Raw genomic sequence first — 21,533 nt, forward strand, 5'->3', positions numbered from 1 at the left:
GCATGCGGATAGGGCGGTTTTAAGTGCTTCTGGAAAATTGCGGGAAGGATCGGACTGATTCATGCACGTGCATGTCACGTGATACAGAAGGCACGTTTGGTTGGGTTGTTCTCCTTTATTCAGTAATAGTAATCATTCCCATTTCTGGAAATAACTAATACTAGTTTCTTATATACAATTTATTTAATTTAATAAATACTAATATTTGTTTATAAATTGTAATACCTCTAAAAAAATAATAAATATATCACTTTATTTGATAATTACAAATATAGTCTTAGGGTTATTAATAAAAAGAGAAAAAAAGAAAGAATCTTTTTGAAAATAGAATAGATATATTTTAGTTGGTATCAGATTATATTATCACGTTTAAAAAAATCAATTAGTTTTACCTTATCTATTTTAAAAAGAAAATTAGTTAGTTTTGTCTTAACACGTTTAAAAGAAAAGTAGTCAGTTAATCTTGTCATGTTTTAAAAAGAAAAGTAATTAGTTTTATCTCAATACGTTTAAATATAAATAAATAAAAAAAATTAGTAGAAGTTAACTCAATTTCATACCGTTAAGTTTTAGAGAAAGACAATTAGAAAAAAGAGAAGAAGAAGAAAGATAGAGGAAAGGGAGAAGTGTTCAAAGAATTTCTGATTAAGGTATGAATAGGGTTATATCTTGCAGGTGTGTAGCGTCTATTGTGCCTCAAGGTTTGAGGGTGTAATAGATTTAGTGGTATCAGAGCCCAAGTTAGACATAATTATGTAGTTTTTGACAACTTAAGCAAGATCCGAGAGATGGGTAGGAAAAAAAATAGATTAGGACGTTTTATTTCAATTAATATTTTATATATACTTATTCGAACGCTTTATGTTAGAGTAAAAAAAAAACTAATGGTAATTTTTCTTGTTATGAATAACCAGTATGCCTCCTCGTTGAAACCGTGAGCCAAATCTTGCCGAACTTGTAGCTAGTGTTAGAGTTGTTGGTGCTAAAGGTTCTCGCCTTGAAAGACTCCGAAATCCTCTAAACTAAAATCAAGACAATGTTGACACATCAGATACTCAAATGGCTGTTGAAATTAACCAACCTCTTACCAATTCGATCGAGGAGACACAAGATATTGTGCTTGGAAGTGATGACAAAGTACTGAACTTGATCCAAGAAGTAGCCGGTTTGGTTAGAGAGCAATGACAATGTCTGCAATTGGTCCAACAGATTGATAATTCTATGAAGTGGAAAGCCTTGGGTGAATTTAAGAAAATAGCCCTTCCTCCTTTCAAGAGTTCCACAAACCCTAATGATGTAGAATTATAGATTGAGGAGATGGAGAAAGCTTTTGGTGCCATTCGTTCCAGTGATCAGGACAATGTTAAATTTACAGCCTATCTATTACAAAGAAGTGCACATAATCGGTGAAAAGGAGTAGCTAACACTTATGAAAATGACTTTGAGTTCTTCAACTGGGGGAATTGTCGTGCCTTTTATGCCAAATATTTTCCTCGGAGCAAGTTGTTACAATTAGAGAGGGAGTTCCTTAATTTGGTGCAAGGTAGTATGGCAGTAGATGACTATGAGACTAAGTTTAATAGACTATCCAAGTTTTTTACTTCTTTGGTTTCTGACGATGAAAGTAGGGTTAGGAGATTCAAAAATGGTTTGAATGCTCACATCCACAGAGGCTTAGCTCCATTGCATTTGATTAGCTACAATGAAGTGGTTGGTAGGGCGAAATCCTTAGATTTTGTATGGAGAGAGACTCAAGAGGCAATGAGGGATTTTCAGAAAAAGAGGAGTAAAGATTCAAACTTTTGAGGTAAGAGAGCTTTTTACAGTCCTTCCAAATTTCAAGCCACTGAAAAAGTCTCAAGCTTCTGTTACTTTCAACGATAGACTTCCTCCTCATGCAGCTCAATCTTACCATGGCAAGACGTCTCAACAAAGGCCTAGATGTTCGTTTTGTTGTAGAGGGCATCAATCTTCAGAATGTATACATGTTACTGGTGCTTGCTTTAGATATGGCCAATAGGGCCATCGTATTGCTGATTGTCTTTTGATGTCCCTAGAGTCCCAATCAGTGCAGAAGCCATAAAACTCTCAAACCTTTGAACAGGTAATGCAAAGGACTCAATCTACTCATGTTGTTCAGCCGACACCGACACCTTCTACTAGACATCAAAAGGTGGGAAGACCTCACACCCGGGAGTGTACTTACGTTATCATTTAGTCGGATGTAGAGGCATCCAACACTGTTGTGTCAGGTACATTACCAATTGCCTCAATTTTTGGTCATGTATTGTTTGATATTGGTGCATCTCATTCTTTTGTATCTGCTACATTTGTTCGAAAGTCTGTCTTGCCTTGTAAGCTTTTGGATTATGAACTATATATAGACACTCCAATTAAAGGTGAAATTATCTCAAATTAGATATGTAATATGTGTGTGGTAAGGATTGAGGATAAAGAATTGTTTGCGGATCTATATGTTTTAGAAACGCAAGATTTTGATGTAATTTTAAGGGTGGATTGGTTAGCTGCAAATTTTGCTAAAGTTGACTGTCAAGGGAAAAAAGGTGGACTTTGAGATTCTTGGGGAAACACCTTTTTCTTTTCGTGGTAGTGGTACTTACATTCCTTTGCAAGTCATTTCTTCTTTGAAAGCTAGGCGATTGCTTACTAGGGGTTGTAAAGGATTTTTGACAGCTGTTATAGATACTAGAATGAAGGAGTTGAGGATTGAAGAGATTTCTATTGTGAGGGAATTTTCAGATGTTTTTCTTGAAAATCTACCTCGTTTACCTCCTAATAGGGAGATTGACTTCTCTATTGATTTGGTTCTTGGAACTTGCCTTATTTCTAAAGCTCCTTATAAAATGGCTCCTACAGAATTGAAGGAGTCAAAAGAGCAGTTGCAAGAACTTCTTGATAAGGGCTTTATTAGACCTAGTGTATCTCTTTAAGGAGCGTCAGTGTTATTTGTGAAGAAAAAAGATGAGAATATGAGGTTGTGAATTGATTATCGAGAGTTAACTAAGGTAACAGTGAAGAATAGGTATCCTTTACCTCGAATAAATGATTTATTTGATCAATTAAAAGGGGCAAGTGTTCTTCAAAATTGATCTTCGATCTGGTTACCATCAGTTGAAGGTGAGAATTGAGGATGTTCCCAAAACTGCTTTTCATACTCGATATAGGCATTATGAGTTCCTTGTAATGCCTTTTGGGTTGACAAATGCTCCAGTTACTTTTATGGACTTAATGAATAGGGTTTTTAAACTTTATTTGGATAAGTTTGTGGTTGTTTTTATTGATGATATTTTGGTGTATTCCCTTAGCTCAGTAAATCATGAAGAACATTTAAAGATTCTTTTGGAGACTTTGAGGCAAGAGTAGTTATTTGCCAAATTGAAGAAATGTAAATTTTGGCTTTCTAGTGTTGCCTTCTTTAGGCATGTGGTGTCAAAAGATGGATTTCAGTGGATTAAAAAAAAGTTGAAGTAGTGGTGAATTGGAAAAGACCGAATAATGTTTCTGAGATTTGTAGTTTTTTAGGTTTAGAAGGGTATAATAGGCGATTTGTAGAAGATTTTTCTCATATTGCCTTACCTTTGACCAGATTGATACGGAAAGGAATTTGATTTGAGTGGATAAATGACTGTGAAAAGAGCTTTGAGGAGTTAAAGAAAAGATTAGTATTTGCTCCTATACTTATCATACCTACTAGTGGTAAGGGATTTGTTGTTTATAGTGATGCTTCCAAAAAGAGACTTAGGTGTGTTCTTATGAAGGGTGATAAGGTGATTGCTTATGCTTCTAGGCAGTTGAAACCTTATGAGGAAAATTACCCTACTCATGATTTGGAGTTGGCAACGATGGTTTTCGCCTTAAAGATTTGGCAACATTATTTGTATGGTGAGTCTTGTGAGATCTTTACAGATCATAAAAGTTTTAAATATCTTTTCACGCAGAAAGAGTTGAATATGCGACAAAAAATATGATTAAAATTATTGAAGGATTATGACTTGGCAATCAATTATCACCCAAGTAAGGCAAATAAAGTTGCTGATGCTTTAAGTAGAAAGACTTTTGGGAACAAGATTGTAATGATTACTTCCCAAAAATAGATTTTGGAGGACTTGTGGAGGATGGATATTGGTGTACGTATCCATGGTTCTGGAGTATTATTGGCTAACATACTAGTACAACCAACTTTAATTCACAAGATTAAGACAACCTAAGCAGATAATCTTCTACTTCAGCACATTAAACTTGAAGCAGAATCTGGTTTAAAACCAGACTTTAGGATTCATGAGGATGGCTCTTTGAGGTTTGATGATAGAATTTGTGTTCCTGATGATATGGAATTGAAAAGCAAAATTTTGGAGAAAGCTCATTATAGTAATTATACAATCCATCGTAGTGGTACTAAGATGTATAGAGATTTGAATAACACTTTTTGGTGGAGCAATATAAAGAAAGAGATTACACAGTTTGTAGCCAAATGTTTGACATATCAGCAAGTCAAGGCTGAACATCAGAGGTTAGTAGGGTTATTGTAACCACTCCTTATTCCAGAATGGAAATAGGAACGAATTACTATGGACTTTATATCTGGTTTACCAAGAATCCCGAAAGGTAATGATGGCATCTGGGTGATTGTTGATTGATTAACAAATTCTAGTCAGTTCTTGGCTATTCGTACGAGAATGTCATTCTAAAAGTTAGCGAAGTTATATGTGGAATAGATTGTGAGATTACATAGGGTACCAATGTCCATTGTATCTGATCGAAACTCCTAATTTGTGGCAAAATTTTGAGAGAGTTTGCATAAAGCTTTGAGTACCAAACTTAATTTTAACACTACTTTTCATCCCTAAACAGATGGTCAGTCCGAGAGAACTAATCAAATTCTTAAGGACATGTTGAGAGCTTATGTCATGGATTTTGGAGGTTATTGGAATCGACACTTGTCATGGGCGAAATTTGCTGACAATAATAGCTATCAATCTAGTATCCAAATGGCTCAATTCGAAGTTTTGTATGATAGGAAGTGCAGGTCACCTCTTTGTTGGATGATGCGGGTGAAAGATAATTATTGGGTCCTGATTTTATTCAGCAAGCAGTTAAGAAGGTTCAGTTAATCAGAGAACATCTTCGTACGACTCAAAGTAAACAGAAAAGTTATGCAGACAATAGAAGAAGAAAGTTAGAATTTAAGGTTAGAGATCATGTGTTCTTGCGAGTTTCCTCTACCAAAGGAGTAATGTGATTTGGGATTTGAGGAAAACTTAGTCCTCGTTATGTGGGTCCGTTTGAGATTTTGGACAGGGTTGGTGATGTGGCTTATAGAACAGGTTATAGACCAACGTTTCCACCTACTCTATTAAGAGTGCAAAATGTGCTTCATGTTTCCTTGTTGAGGAAATATGTTTTAGATCCTAGTCATGTGGTAGAGTTAACTCCTTTAAAACTTAGAAAATATTTGTCTTATGATGAGCATTTTATACGTATTGTGGATTGGAAGGAGTAAGTTCTGAGAATGCAGACTATTCCTTATGTTAAAGTGCAGTGAAGTAATCACATGGAACGGAAAGCGACTTGAGATTTGGAAAAAAATTATTAATGAGAAGTATCCCTACCTTTTTGAGGACCAAGGTAAGAGTTTAAGGGACTAAACTCCTTTAAAGAGGGGAAGATGCAATACCCCTCACAAAAATATATATATATATATATATCACTTTAGTTGATAATTACAGATATAGCTTTAGGGTTATTAATAAAAGAGAAAAGAAGATAGGACCTTTTTGAAAATAGAGTAGATATATTTTAATTGGTATCAGATTACGTTATCACGTTTAAAAGAAAATTAGTCAGTTTTACCTTATTGTATTTTAAAAAGAAAATTAGTCAGTTTTATCTTTAGCACGTTTAAAGAAAAACAGTCAATTAATTTTATCACGTTTTAAAAAGAAAAGTAATCAGTTTTATCTCAACACGTTTAAAAGAAAAGCAATAAAAAAAATAGTATAAGTTAACTCAATTTCATATTGTTAGGCTTAAGAGAAAGACAGTCAGAAAAAGGAGAAGAAGAAAGACAAAGGAAAGGGAAAAATGTTTAAGGAATTTCTAACTAAAGTACGAATTGGGTTATATCTTGCAGGTGCTTGACGTCTGTCGTGCCTCAAGTTTGGGAGCATGACATAAATAATTCAAAAAATTAATATGAAAAATATTAATATAATTTATAGAGTATAAAAAGTTTCACACGTTTGTTTACCATGTGCGTAGTATATCAAACTAAGATAGAAAACATTCATGTGTATTTTTTTTATTTTTTTGATAAAATTGATTAGTGTTTGAGCAAAAGTTCTCTGCATGCTGAGCAACTCAAGCAAATCAGAATTAGGATGATTAATTGAATTGCCAACCATTTACAAGTGGCAAAGTTGTACATTCTCAACAAACATGCTACCCTTAGTTAAATCAATCGAGCTCTCTGCAAAGGCTGATTAATTAAAGTCTTTGTAGTGTATATAAATGGTGGGGTGATGCATTTTGAAGAAGGAGGGCACGGAAGAAAGAGAAAAAAGTGGTTGGGCAAGAAAATAGAAAGGAAATGAGGCAATCGATAGGGTAAGTAAAGGGTTTCTCAAAATTAGGAATTGCTGGTAACGTATAAAATGTAGGAAAGATTAACATTTAGGGTTATTGAAAAAATCTAGAAAAACTTTTAAGAATTGAGAAAAAAATTGAAGAAGAAGGAAAAGGAGAGTAATCGAGAATAAGGAGAGAGAAAATGCAAAAGCCTACTCAGAGGTAGTATGATATACACCGTTTCATGAATAATTAAAGCAACTATAGCTCTAGAATTTAACAAGCTAATAATAAAGAAAATCAATGGAAAAATTCTCGAAAAGTCAAAATATAACAACAGTAAAGTAAAATATACTAATAAAATAAAATTCCACAACCACTTGAGATAACAGAGTTAAATGGTAAATGGTAGCTTCTTCAACACATCTTCATCTTCTACCATTTAAACTTTTTTTCCTTCAAACTCCATTGATGCTATTGTAAAGAACTCTTCTGCAATATAGAAGGTAAATTTTCAATACAGGGTAAAATATCTTAACACTTTAAGCTTTAATCAGAATATCATATGAGTTTATTAATTTTCAAAATAGACAATTTGTTTCAAATGTATAAACGGCATTAAGAGATAAACATAAAATGTTTAAAATACCTTTCTTTCTCCACTTTTTTTTTTTAAATCTCTCTACCTTACCTTTTACTAGTTGACTACCTTATGGTCGGCCACTCCATGGCTAAATCTGAATAGATCACGTTCCCTTGATGCTCCCAAAAGAGGGGAGCACCAAATCTAATGCACCTCAAGGGAGGGAAGCATCAATTTGGTGCTCCCTTCAAGTCGATGCTCCTTTAAGGATCTTCAGCACTCCCCTTTAAGGCTTCTCATCCCCAAGGGAGGGGAGCACCAGATCAACGTTCCCTTAGGAGCCTCAACGTTCCCTTAGGAGCAACATGTTAGACCTTTTGGGAGCATCGCTCGTCTCAAGGTGGTTAGGTTGAGAGAATTTTTTTTTTACAAAAAAGAGAAAAAATTTTAAAATAAAAAATCATAATTTATATAGTGATAATTTTTAGGCATAATGCTCAAATAAACCCTTAAACTATTTAAGAATATTCAAATAAACCCTTACTTTTTTATTTCATTCAATCAAGCCCCCGTACTTTTATTTTGGATCAAATAAGCCCTTATAACTAATGATCCACTAATTTTCAATGATAAAAATGCCACTTATCATTTTATATTCATATGACACTAACATGATATTAATGTGAAGGGTAAAAAATGTCACATTATTAAGTTATTATACCAAATTAGCATGATATACCATCATCAATTATGATAAGCCAACATGCCACATTATAATCACTTATAATATTTTAACATGTCACATTAACGTCATGAGATATAGAACAACAAATGACATTTTAATTAAATCAATCATTAGTAATAAGGGTTTATTTGACTTAAAATAAAAAGTATAAAGATTTATTTGACTAACAATAAAAGAATAAGGGCTTAATTGAACGCAATAAAAGTATAAGAGTTTATTTGAATTTTCTTAAATAGTTTAAGGATTTTTTTGTATATTATGCCTAATTTTTAAAATTACGAATGATTATTTTTAAAATTAATAAAGGAAAAAATTATTTTAAAAATATTGTTATCTCATCAAATTAATAAAAATATTAAAAATTGACTAACGTTTGGATTGTGTATTTAAGGAAAGATATTATTTTTAAGTATACTGTACATTTCAAAAATTAATAGAATCATGTAAAATTCTGATTAAAATCTAAAAAGTATTAAGATGTGTTACTTATTTAAAATATGCGATAATTCTCATTAGATAAAAAAAGAAATTAGTTTCTTTTAGAATATATAATGTGTCGCCCACGTATTGCGTCGAGAAAATACATACCTCCATATTCAACACGATTACGCTTAACATATTCTTTAACCTCAACTGCTATACCATTCATAAAGTCAAACCTGTTGTCGTCAGATACTAACAGTCTCTCGATGTCCATTGTCAAAAGTTTTCCTCATTCCTCTGTCCTCTTAACCTGCTTTTCCAGGAAAGGGATGGGCTCCAATTTGTACTGCAACATCTCATTCTTCTTTATCAATTTTCCCCAACACTAAACACAGCAGCCACCACCTTCACTTTGGAAGTAGGAAACAACCTGAGAGCTTGAATTGGAGTTGAAACGCGGTGAATTAATCCATACTTTCCCCTGAAAATATGAATTAATAATTGTTGTTGATGCTTTCTAAAAATATGAATTAATAATTGTTTATTGATGCCTTGTTTGATAAGAACAATTGTTTATTATTGATTAGTATGCAATTTTTGGGCTTTTTCTGAAAATATGAATTAATAAATATTTATTAATTTTAACTTTAATTTTTTTGAGTTTTTTTCATAAATATTGCAAGTTAGTGAAATTAAAAAGTAATTTTGATACAAACAAAAAGATATTAATGTTTTTTTTTTAAAGTTAAAAGAAGAATTTCATTAAACAACTGAGAATCTTCCCCTTTACAAGAGCCATGGCGAGCAACCAGGCCAAAACAAAAGGAATATCGGTTGGTATGCCATTAACCTGTAAATAGTATACACTCCCAATATTCCTATTCAAAAGACAAAATCAGTTTCCCATATCACTCTGTACCTTCCATTTACACCAAAAACAGCAACAAAAACCCTGAAATCTTCAACTTGATGCCATGCACCTAAGAACAACATAAAAACAAACACAACCCCAGGACACCAACCCAAAAGGCCAATATCAAACAATTGACTATTCGAAACAACATTCACCTTTTCCAGAGAACCATCAAACATCATAAATAAATGAAACCAGCTCCCCATCCATCATCAAAAGCCCAACACAGAATCTCCTAGAACATTCCTGTGGCATATTCAAAAAAGAACGCGAACAGAGAAAGGTAATCCTTACTGAAAAACCCGCAGGAATCTTGGATGCAAAAGAACTCCTTCCTTTGTGAGATTGTCAGCTCTTTGATTAGCCTCTCTATTGATGTGCCTTATCTCCCAGGGGCCCAGTTTCTCCAAAAAGCTCTCAATCTGCAAAAGCTGTTTCCTCATTCTCCATGGAGCTTCATCCGATGCTTTCATCCATTTAATCGCATTACTCAAGTCACTCTCGATCACCAATTTGTAATCATTTTTCCACTATGAAGCCAAGAAGATAACAATGGCTTCCTTTATCGCCATGACCTCAGCCACATTAGAATCAGCATTGCCTATGGATTTAGAGAACATTGCTTTAACTTCCCCCTTCTCATTTCTCAAAATGCCTCCTATACTTGCTGGCCCGGGTCCATATTAAATTTTAGTTCTCCTGCTTTTGGTTCTTCCCATTTAACACCTTTTTTGGCACTTTTTTGTTTTATCCTGCTACTATGTGCAAGTGGTTTTCTGTATGCATCGAGCACAAACAAATATTCCCTTGGCCATCTCGCATTTGCCCATGTCACTAACCTGAACCTCACCAATTCCACACAGTTTTTAGCACTCCATTCTTTTCCTTTAAAGATCACCTCATTTCTTTCTTTTCAGATTGCCCAGACTGCTACGAAATACGCCATCCTCAAAATCCTCAAATCAACCGATCCCAAGTCACATTCATTCCATACTTCAAAAAAGGATCTGGTGCTATTTGGTGAAATCCACACATATCCACATTCATTGAACCATTCAGTCCATACTTTCCAAGTTTCAATACACTCAGTAAACAAATGATCACAAGTCTTTTTTTCCTTGTTGCACAGTACACACTTCAAAGAATTTTCCTGTACCAACCCCCTTTTAGCTAACTTGTCTTTAACAGCAAGTATCCCATGAATTAGCTACCAAACAAAACACTCAACTCTGAAAGGAGCCAAACCTGCCCATGCATATTTCCAAATCCTATCCGTTTTTTCACTAGGAGCAAGAATAAATTTACAAAAGGACTTGGTGGTGTAGATTTCGTTAGGCTCTCTCTTCGCTTTGATAATAAGAATGTGAATTTGAGCATAAGTTATAATCAACGACTCTATTCAAAATATAAATTCTTTTGCAAAACGAATAAAAAAGACATAATATTAAAAAATTAAATTATTTTAAAATTTTAAAATTTTTATTATTTTTTATTACATTTAATCAAATTTTTATAATTTTATTTTAAATGAGATAAGTTTTTATAATTAATTATTGATTAACTACTGCTAGTTAAAATATTATTTATTATTGTATTTTTTAAAAAATATTATTTGTTATTATATATCACATAGTATTGACGTGACATATTGACAATTATAATGATAATGACATGATATGCTAATGTAGTATGTTGATGTGGTCATGTGATGTGTTTTACCCTTATCATTATCTGTCACTCGATGATATCTTGACTAGTGCATAATCTCTTTTCAAAAAAGAGTAAGATTCGAATTCTCTTCTCTAAATATAAAAAAAAATCATAAAACTTTATCTGATCTAAAATAAATATACAATGACTTAATTAAAAAGGATAATAATTTATTTAATTTTTTAAATAATTTAAATTTTTTTTCAAACATTGTAATAATAAAAAACTATACATGGTACCTTAGTGAGGGATGGGCAGCTAATTTCCTCCGGATTTATTTTTTTATTTTTATTCTAAAAGAGTAGTTTTAGTTGACACAATTTCGGACAAGTCAGCGCGTGGCCTGCATACTAGTAAGCAGCGCGTAAGATGGCTATCAGCTTTTACCAGTTGGATAACGAGGGAAAGAGTTGTGGATGGCAGTGGGCAGGGATGGGCTGAATGCCCCGTCTCCTCCAACCAAAGAAAAATAAAATTACAACAAAGCTCTCTTCCTTGAAGAAAAGCCGTCAATCCAAAGGTCACTCAACCAAATAATATGTATGTTCATCCTTCTGTCCCCCTCTTTTCTCTCTTGTTCTTGTCTAAATTTTAAATATTTGCTGGAAATTAGAATGATCACTTCATTTTTTCTTTCTTTTTCACTGATCAACCATTAAGGGACTGAATTAGGCTTCTTTAACATTTCTATATATTTTTTTGTTGGTTATGGCAACTTTACTCAACTCCATGTCTCCTATGACAAATCCGTCACCTGAAACAACAAGGAAAACATGTGGGTTCTTTTACCAAATCCCAAACCTTCATTCTTTTTCACTCAACAAGGGTTTTACCAGAGTTTTAGCAACTACCCAGATCACAATTTCTCCTAAAGACTCTGTTTTTACTTTACCAAATTGGAAGACAGGGAAGAATGACACTAAAAGTAGGGAACTTAGGCTTAATGATGCTTTTTTTCATATGGAATATATGGTTGGGAAAGGACAGAAACCTGATGTAGCTCAAGCTACACAGCTGTTGTATGATTTGTGCAAGGCTAATAAGATGAAAAAGTCAATTAGAGTGTTGGAGATGATGGTTAATTCTGGTATTATACCTGATGCAGCTTCTTATACTTTCTTGGTCAATCACTTGTGCAAGAGAGGGAATGTTGGACATGCAATGCAGTTAGTGGAAAAAATGGAGGCTCATGGTTACCCAACTAATACTGTTACTTATAATTCTCTAGTTAGAGGGCTTTGTATGCATGGAAACTTGAATCAAAGCTTGCAGCTGTTGGATAAGTTAATACAAAGGGGACTAGTTCCCAATGCGTTCACTTACTCTTTCTTGCTTGAGGCTGCTTATAAGGAAAAAGGAGTAAATGAGGCAATGAAACTTTTGGATGACATTATTGCCAAAGGTGGGAAGCCTAACTTGGTTAGTTACAATGTTTTGTTGACTGGGTTGTGCAAGGAAGGGAGGACTGATGAGGCAATTAGGTTCTTCAGGAATTTGCCTGCTAAAGGATTTGATCCAAATGTTGTGAGTTATAACATTTTGCTAAGGAATTTGTGCTATGAGGGACGGTGGAAAGAAGCAAATGAGCTTTTGGCGGAGATGGATGGTGAGGATCGTTCTCCTTCTGTAGTTACTTACAATATATTGATTGGTTCTCTTGCCCTTCATGGAAGGACTGAACACGCTCTGGATGTTTTGGATGAGATGATTAGGGGACGTTTTAAGGCCACTGCTACAAGCTATAACCCAATAATTGCTCGTCTTTGCCAAGAGAAGAAAGTGGATCTTGTGGTTAAGTGTCTAGACCAGATGATCTATAGACGTTGTAAACCTAATGAAGGAACGTATAATGCTACTGCTGTGCTCTGCGAGCAGGGAATGGTGCAAGAGGCATTCTCCATAATTCAAAGCTTGGGGAGCAAACAAAGTTCCCCTCCGCATGATTTCTACAAGAGTGTGATTTCTAGCTTATGCAGAAAAGGAAACACATATCCAGCCTTTCAGCTTTTATATGAAATGACAAAGTCTGGGTTCAATCCGGACTCTTACACCTATTCGTCATTAATAAGAGGGTTGTGCTTGGAGGGAATGCTGCAAGAGGCGCTGGAAATTGTCATAGTAATGGAAGAAAGCAATTATAGGCCTGATGTTGACAATTTCAATGCACTTATATTAGGATTCTGCAAATCCCACAGAACTGATCTGTCTTTGAAGGTTTTCGAGATGATAATAGAGAAAGGTTATATGCCAAATGAGACAACTTATACCATTCTTGTGGAAGGGATTGCTCATGAAGGAAAAATAGAGCTGGCAGCAGAAGTATTGAAGGAGTTGCATGTGAGAGAAGTTGTGAGTCAACATGCTGTAGAGAGACTTGTTATGCAGTACAACCTTTCTGCTATAGATAACATTTGATTTTTAGTTTGCCAGAATATGGACAGGAAAATGGAAAAAATGAAAGATTATCATTCTGTTGCTCTGTGCAAAATTGATTCTTACTGTTCAGATATTTGATAGTGTCGAAACATGAATTTTGTTCTGAAACAAAGAAAAAGTAGCTTGAGATCGTTTGGCACTGTATCCAAAATTTTGAAGGTGGTGTGAAGAGGAATCAAGTTCAAGCAGAATAACTCAACTTTGTGGTACTTCTTTATTTGCTTGAGCTGGTTAATGTTTTGTTGTAAATCCTGTTTATTTTGTAGAGCTTTTGTTTGGTATGTACAAGTTGATTATGGTTGATATGAAATGATTAACAAGTCCCCTTCTCAACAGGCATCTAATGGAAGACTCATTTGGCACTTGCTGTCTTTTTAGTCATCATGATGCTTTCTCAAATTCATAAATCAGTGTGCAAATATTCTTAGATGGATTAGTTTTTTCCTCCTAATGCCCTGTTGGATGTGAACTGAAGAGGTCTACTCTTCCATTAGAGTTGAGTTCTTCCTGAAGATGTTTTATAATTATTATTTGCCGAACTTAGAGATGCAACTATGGTTTCAATTTTTCTTTTTCCTAAAAGAAGAGAAATTGTGTTTCCAGATTACGGAATAGCTTCTTTCCAAATATCTATTGGCTGTTCAAATCTACCAAGTTTGGGTAGGATAGATCATACCCTATAGAGAGAGTTCATTCAAGATTAGCCCCAATGAAAAGTCATGAGATTTCTTTGTTAAGACCTGGCAGTTGAACAAACTATCAACCATTGTGCCAAAACTTGAAACTGCTTCGATGGCTTCAAATTTAAAAGCCCTCGTTTCTTTTCCCGGGGAGAGACTGGTGTTATTACCCCATTTTGGTTGCACCGGGTACAGAATTCCAACCTACTTTTGCATACCATTCATTAACTACTTAGCATTAGGAATAATGATGATGCAAGGACCGGAACAAGCAGAAAATGTTTTGTTTTTGACAACAAAATAAAAATTGTGTCAAAAATTGCTTTCCAATATCTTAATTTTACGTCTTTTCATGGGGAGAAAAGAAAAGAAGATAAAAAGAAGGATAAGTTATGCTGCAAAACATTACCAATTTCGACTGAACTCTATTAAACAGTTTTTGCTTGTTGATAAATACAGCCCGATAACAAATGAATGACTAACCATACTATTTGTTGAAATTGGATGACTGAGACTTAAATACTAGCAAGCAGTAACATAAAATCTCAGCGAGGCTAGACAAGGGAGATTTGAAAGTCTTTGACCTTTGTAAGCAATGCAAGGAAATTTGGAAGAACCAATCACAACCATTGTGATATAGAACTCTTAACCCATCAAGCCTAGGGATTTAAACAAACCATTAAACCTTCATTTTCAGAAAAAGCCTTAGATACTGGACAAACCCATTTCTTTTCTTCATTTCCTTAAGAACATAAGTTGGAAACAAACTTCAGTATATAAGCCTTATCATCATTGTCATGTTATAACCCACCAACCTCAAGCCTATTGAGAATTGTGGTCCCAAATTTTAGAACCAAAACACTGACCTCTTAAAAACACATACAAAAACAGTTTGCATCATGTTAAATTTTATCCTGAATGCTTGACAATATAGGGGAACAATCTATCTCACATATAAGACGATAGTAACACAACCAATTATCTAATAATAGACAAAGACCATTAAGTTTTCAATTTCACTTTTTGGAAGCATTTTAAGGATAACACAGTCTACACAGCTCAAAACATAAAAGCCCAACATAATATTTAGTAGTACTAGACAACACCTCAAATAGTCTTAAAACTTAACCTAAAATTAGAAGACAGAACAGATAAGCTTGCCCGAAAAAACATCCTCCAACCTTCACAACTTCATACAATATATGCTGGATGATGATGGCAAAGTCAAGGGGATATCAGGGTAAAGCCCATCTTTTCTGTGTCCATGCACCTACTTTGATCTCTGCCTCATCTTTCGGCGCTTCCTCTTCAGCCTCCTCATGCGCTTCTTCTTCCACTGAAATGCATACGAACATAAGCAAATTAATCCTAATAAAATGATATAATCAACTATAGACAGATACGATAGTTAACATTTGATCCAAATGGCCCATATAGCAATTTATTCTAAAATGTAAAATTTCAAGTTTTTTTTTCAAAAGATATCAATGTGACAATAAAATTCCTTTGGGTAAAAGACTATTTCCAGTCCCTCAATTTAAGCCACAATTCCACTCCAATAAATGACAGAAAACTTATAGAAAATGACCAGTGCTCATCGTATTTAAGTTTACTAATGATAAATAAGTATAATCAAGATGCATACATCAGGTCAAACTAACCAACCCTTGTTGATTAAGTAAGCAAGGTCTTTCTTCCAATCGCCCCAACAGAATTACTAATCAAAAACTTATGAAGGAAGAATTTTACAAGTAATTTTAACAGCGATTGCCTCATATGTTAACCGCCACAAAAGAGTACAGTTCCCACCATGTAACTAATTAATCTTCCCCATTACATTTAATAGCACCTATGCCAACTAAAATCCAAGAACAGCATCTATATTGACAACGACAATATCAGCAACATTTCAAATAGTTAACCCTTATCATCAGCAACATTTCCAAATAATTAACCCCTACCATCAATTTGGATAAAGTCAGCCAAATCGCCTTAGCTGAAGGCTTCTCTCACTAGCTTTCCTAATTTTTCCTAACTAGAAATTTTGGAGTTTGGGTTAACCTATTTATTGATAATCAAATGTTCCAAGTTCTGATACCCATTACACCTAAAAATAGCAAATAAGTAATCGTTTTGCCATGTTCTCTCGTATAACAAGCAGATCATAAACGCAATTATAAAACCCTAAAATATGCTAAAGATTAAATACTAGAAATTAAACAACCAAAATCAAAGGAGGGGGTAAGCAAATTAATTTTCAAATGCAAATAATCTGGACAAACAAATCACAGAAAAAGTGACGAAAAGCTTAGTAACGCGAGATGAATCGCAGACATAGAGGAAATTACCTTGGCTCTCATCTTGGATTAGCTCCTTTTACGATTGGCCGACGATCCCTACAGAAAGGAGACGAGATTACCTTGAGAATTCTGAGGAAGGGCTTCGTTCGTTATTTAAAGGCCCACGCTCTGGAAACCCTAATTCGTGTCCCATTTTGGGTTCACGTGTGCCGCAGGGTAATTTGGTTATTTCCCTTATCTCTTCATTGGTTTTTTTGGAATGTCATCATTTTTGTTATATAAAGAGTTTGAAAATCCAACTACAACTTTCTTAAAGACTTTAAATTAGAATAATTTAAAATGCTTTGTATTATGAAATAAATCTTAAAATAACAAATAAAAATAACTTGAAATAATAATTAAAGAGAAGAAAGAAAGTGTTTAGGGGAGAGAAAAGAGATCTTATTGAAGTATATATCTTTACAAATGAAATGAAGGGGTTTATTTATAAGCTAACAACCCCTTGAATCATAGTACTAATCTAATTTTATTTAAGAGTTCAAATCATATTACATTTCTTGTATCTTGCCTATTAGGCTGTTTGACTTAGTTTGCTCTTCTTGGGTCATAATATAATAGACATTCACATATTTATTCATAACACTCTCCTTTGAATATTCATTGTATTAAAAATATGCCTAGTTAAAACCTTGCAAGGAAAAAACCTCATGGGAAAAAATCTTAGTGAAGGAAAAAGAATACATAATTCTTTCAAGAATACGCTTATGAAATACTTCTTCATTAAAAACCTTATCAAGAAAAACCTAGTGGGAAAAACCTTGATGAAGAAAAAGAGTACAATGCGTATTATACTCTCTCTGATAACTGCATTATAAAGATCTTTAAAATGATACATTCCAACTTTTCAAATGTTGCAGTAAGAAGGGCTTTAATGAACAAATCTGCTAGGTTGTCACTTGACTAAATTTGTTGAACACTAATTTCACCATTTTCTTGAAGGTTATGAGTGAAGAAGAATTTTGACGAAATATGTTTTGTTCGATCGCCTTTAATGTATCATTCATTTAACTGTGCTATGCAAGCAATATTATTCTCATATAACATTGTTGGAATTTTCTTCTCGGTTGACATGCCACACATTTCTCAAATATATTAAGTTACATATCTTAACCAGACACATTCATAACTTGCTCATGAGTTGCTAAAATTTTTGCATGACTAGAAGAAGTAGCAATTATAGTTTGCTTTATAAAATGTCATAAAATAGCCATACCTCAATATGTGAACAAATAACCTGTTTGGGACCGAGCTTTGTGTGGATCATATGAATATTCTGCATCTGCATAACTAATTAAATTTTATTTTGATGCATTTGAATTATATAAGCCATATCCATTGTTCCTCAGAGATATCAAAGTATATGTTTAATTTCATTCCAATGTTTTCGAGTTGGAAAAGAACTATATCTTGCTAACAAATTCACAGCAATTGCTATATCAAGTCATGTATTGCTAACAAGATACATTAATACTCCAATTTCAATAAAATATGGTACTTCAGGACCATGAAGTTCTTTATTATCCTCACGAGGTCGGACAATGTCTTTTTTTTAACATCTAATGACCTTACAACCATTGGTGAACCCAATGGATATACTTTCTCCATATAAAATAATTTTAGCATTTTTGTGATATAATTTGATTGATGGATAAAAATTCTTTTTGCCAAGTGTTCAATCTAAACACCCACACAAAACTTTATTTTTTCAAGGTTTTTCATCTCAAATTCTCTCTTTAAGTAATCCACGGCTTTTGATAACTCTTCAGGAGTTTCAATAATGTTCAAGTCATCAACATAAACAACAATTATAATAAATTCATATCTAAACCCCTTTTATAAAATACATGGGCATATAGGATTATTACTATAACCTTCTTTCAATAAATTTGCACTAAAGGGATTATACTACATGTGTCTAGATTGCTTTAATCCATATAAAGATTTATTTAATTTAATCGAATAAATTTATCGGGAATTCAAATTTTGTGCTTCAGGAAACTTAAATCCTTCAAGGATTTTTATATAGATATCGATATCAAAAGAGCCATATAAATAGGCTATAGCTACACTCATTAGACGCATTTTCATTTTCTCATTTATTGTCAGACTAGTTAATATAGAATTGTAATTATGTCCACCACAGAGAATATCTCTTTTTATATTTAATACCAGATTTTTTGGTAAAACATTATGCGATAAGCCGTGCTTTATATCTAATAATCTTATTTTTCTCATTTCATATTCACACAAATACCCGTTTATATCTCATTAGTTTTACATCATTTGATGTACGGACTACAAGTTAAAAAACTTCACGTTTTGCAATTAAATTCAATTCCACTTTGATTGCGTCTTTCCACATTGGCCAATAATTTATATAAGTTCAAGATCATCGTTTTTCTTTTATAATAGTGAGCTCTATATTATATACAAAATATCGTCGACGTTTATTTACCAGTTTCATTTTTTTCCATCATGACATAATTGATTGAGATCTCTTCATTTTCAATGATTTTAGGTACCTGAATTTCTTCTGAAATTTTTCTCAATTATATCAGGTGTCTCTTCTAAAGTTTCTACTTCCTCTTTTTGACCATCTTAAATATTTGCTCATTTTCTTTTTCGAGAATTTTATCTTTGGAACCGATTGATTTCCACATTTCTGGCATGCCTTGTTCTACAGGGACATCAATGCCAATAGGAGCATTTGCAGCTGGTATGTAAGATTTAGTTATTCCCTTTAGGTCAATAAATACATCTAACAACTAATTTACTATATTTTGCAAAATAATTATATTTTGAACTTCAAGTTCATATTGCTTTGTGCGATTATCAAAACTAGATAATGATAATTCACTCTAAGAAATTTCCTCTTTAAGCTACTTATTTTCTCCCTTTAATCTTGAAAAAATTGTTTCATCAAAATAACAATTGACAAACTTTGTCATGAATAAATCTCCCATCGATAATTCTAAATATTTAATTACAAATGGAGATTTGTAACCAACATATATTCCTAACCTCTTTGAGGACCCATCTTTGTGCGTTGTGGTGGAGCAATTGAAACATATACCGCACATCCAAAAAATTCTTAGATGGAAAATATTTGGTTCCTAACCATAAACCAATTGTATAAGGAGAATTTATAATAACTCGTTTGGCCTGATGCATACAAATGCTGCTGCATCCAAAATGGCATGCCTCCAAGTCAACATTGGGAGTTTGAATTTCATAAGCTTGCAATTAGTTGGAAGTGTTTAATAAATAATTCTGCTAAACCATTTATGTATAAATATAAACAACAGGTTGTTCAATAATTATTCCAACCAATATGCAATATTAAAGGCTTGAGATGTATATCCACCAGCATTATCAAGACAAATAATCTTGATTACATAACCAGGAAAATGTGCTTGAAATGAATGGTTGCAAATGCCAAATTGCAAGTTATAATAAGCAAACATGTGACTATCTAGTCGATGCATCGATTAAAACCATAAAATATCTAAATGGTTCACAAGATGGATGTATGAATCCACGTATAACCTTGAATATTATTCAAAAACGTAGGAAATTCAATCCCAACTTTAGTTGGTGGTAGCCTTATAATTTATTTGCCTTCAGAGCAAACAGCACATAAAATTCATAAGATTGAAAAATCTTCTGGTTTTTCAATAAATGATAAATTTTCAATCATTTTTTTTTGCATCATTATTGATCCAGGATGGTCCAATCGATCATGTCAAACATTAAAATCATTAGTAAACTTCTAGTTTACTATGAGTTTCAATTATTCTAATAATTGTATAGTTTAATTTTGAGAACAAAGTGAGTAATTTTTTTTTTCAGCATACACTTTCTACTTGAGATAATAGATGTAATATAGAGGTATTAAATGTCTCTTTCATTCATTGTCTCAATATGACATCTGTCACAGCCCAAATTTCGAGCTATGATCGGCGGATGGGCCCAATGGGCACAGCCCACTAAGCCCAAGCAAGCCTTTTTATGCAAACCCGATCATCATTCCCAACCATCATTTCTAAAACCACATATTGAAATTCTGAACTAAAAATAATTCAGTAATATTCTATAGTGACCCAAAACTCACAATTTTATTATGTTAAAATAATGTCACCCGTTTGCCAACTCATAATGTCGGTAATCAAATATACATAATTGATTTTTAACATTAATCTCAGTGGTCTTCATTACTTATACATGTACACAAGCATAAGACTCTTGACCATCAGCGGAGTGACTGTGGGTGAAGGTATAGCTACTGAGATGCCATAGTACCTACCAAGAAGGCGAGCATATGTGTGCGACTCAATCTAGGTCCCAACTGCCTCCAAATCTGAAAGCATGAATTTTAAAAAAAACGTGAATATAAAACTCAGTGAGTGAACATAAGAAGGGAACAAGCAATCGATAGAAGGAATTTGAAAATCATGATGCACTTGTTTCAAAAATAATGCAATTGATTTAATTTCTTACTAAAAACCCCTCATTTCAAACTTTGATCAATAACCTCATAGTGTTGCAAAAACCCATGATCAATCCATGAAGTTAAATGGGTGAAAAATATGTCAAAATCAAGCAAGGTAGCAAGCATGATAGCAAGTTTCTCGCTGCAGCGAGAAATAGTCTCAATTTGCATATATTTTAGTTTTTCTATCATATATCCCACTAAAGAAGTCCAATTGACCTGGTTTTTAGACCATTAGAAAGCTAAGAGGTAAGGCTACAACTTTTATGTTTACCACTTTTCCTAGTTCTGAGAGGAATGTGGTCAAAATCTTTATCTAAGTGAAAGCACTGCACCAGAACCCGAGAGTTTCTCGCTGCAGCGAGAATCAGGCCAATGTGACCCTCAAAACCAGAAAGTTTCTCACTGCAGGGAAAATGAATCTTGCTACAATGAGAAACAGAGCATTTTAAGTGAAATGGGTCTTGTTACATCAAAAGCCATTTTATTGTTAAAATGAAAAGCAATTTGGGAGCAATTAACAACACCAACACACAACACAATCACAATTATTTTCATAAACTTTCTATAACATATATATATATATATATATATATATATATATATATA

General features: G+C 33.4%; 1 protein-coding gene and 2 long non-coding RNA genes across 3 annotated transcripts; 2 read left to right on the top strand and 1 right to left on the bottom strand.

Moving 5' to 3' along the window:
• LOC18594602 lies at positions 11,307–13,779 on the top strand. Its single transcript, XR_001928601.1, has 2 exons — positions 11,307–11,499; positions 13,732–13,779. It is a non-coding gene; the product is annotated as an uncharacterized LOC18594602 (long non-coding RNA).
• Positions 11,571–13,728, top strand: LOC108660412 (pentatricopeptide repeat-containing protein At1g79080, chloroplastic). The gene has a single exon (XM_018124038.1). The coding sequence runs from the start codon at positions 11,668–11,670 to the stop codon at positions 13,372–13,374; it is 1,707 nt and encodes a 568-aa protein (XP_017979527.1). The 5' UTR covers positions 11,571–11,667; the 3' UTR covers positions 13,375–13,728.
• Positions 15,042–16,601, bottom strand: LOC108662674. Its single transcript, XR_001928618.1, has 2 exons — positions 16,424–16,601; positions 15,042–15,411 (listed from the first exon to the last, which is right to left on the bottom strand). It is a non-coding gene; the product is annotated as an uncharacterized LOC108662674 (long non-coding RNA).

The sequence above is a fragment of the Theobroma cacao genome, chromosome 7 (assembly GCF_000208745.1).
Source record: "Theobroma cacao cultivar B97-61/B2 chromosome 7, Criollo_cocoa_genome_V2, whole genome shotgun sequence".
Taxonomy (NCBI): domain Eukaryota; kingdom Viridiplantae; phylum Streptophyta; class Magnoliopsida; order Malvales; family Malvaceae; genus Theobroma; species Theobroma cacao.

Coding starts and splice junctions, on each gene's coding strand:
- LOC108660412 (XM_018124038.1), top strand. CDS start 11,668: ATGGCAACTTTACTCAACTCCATGTCTCCTATGACAAATCCGTCACCT.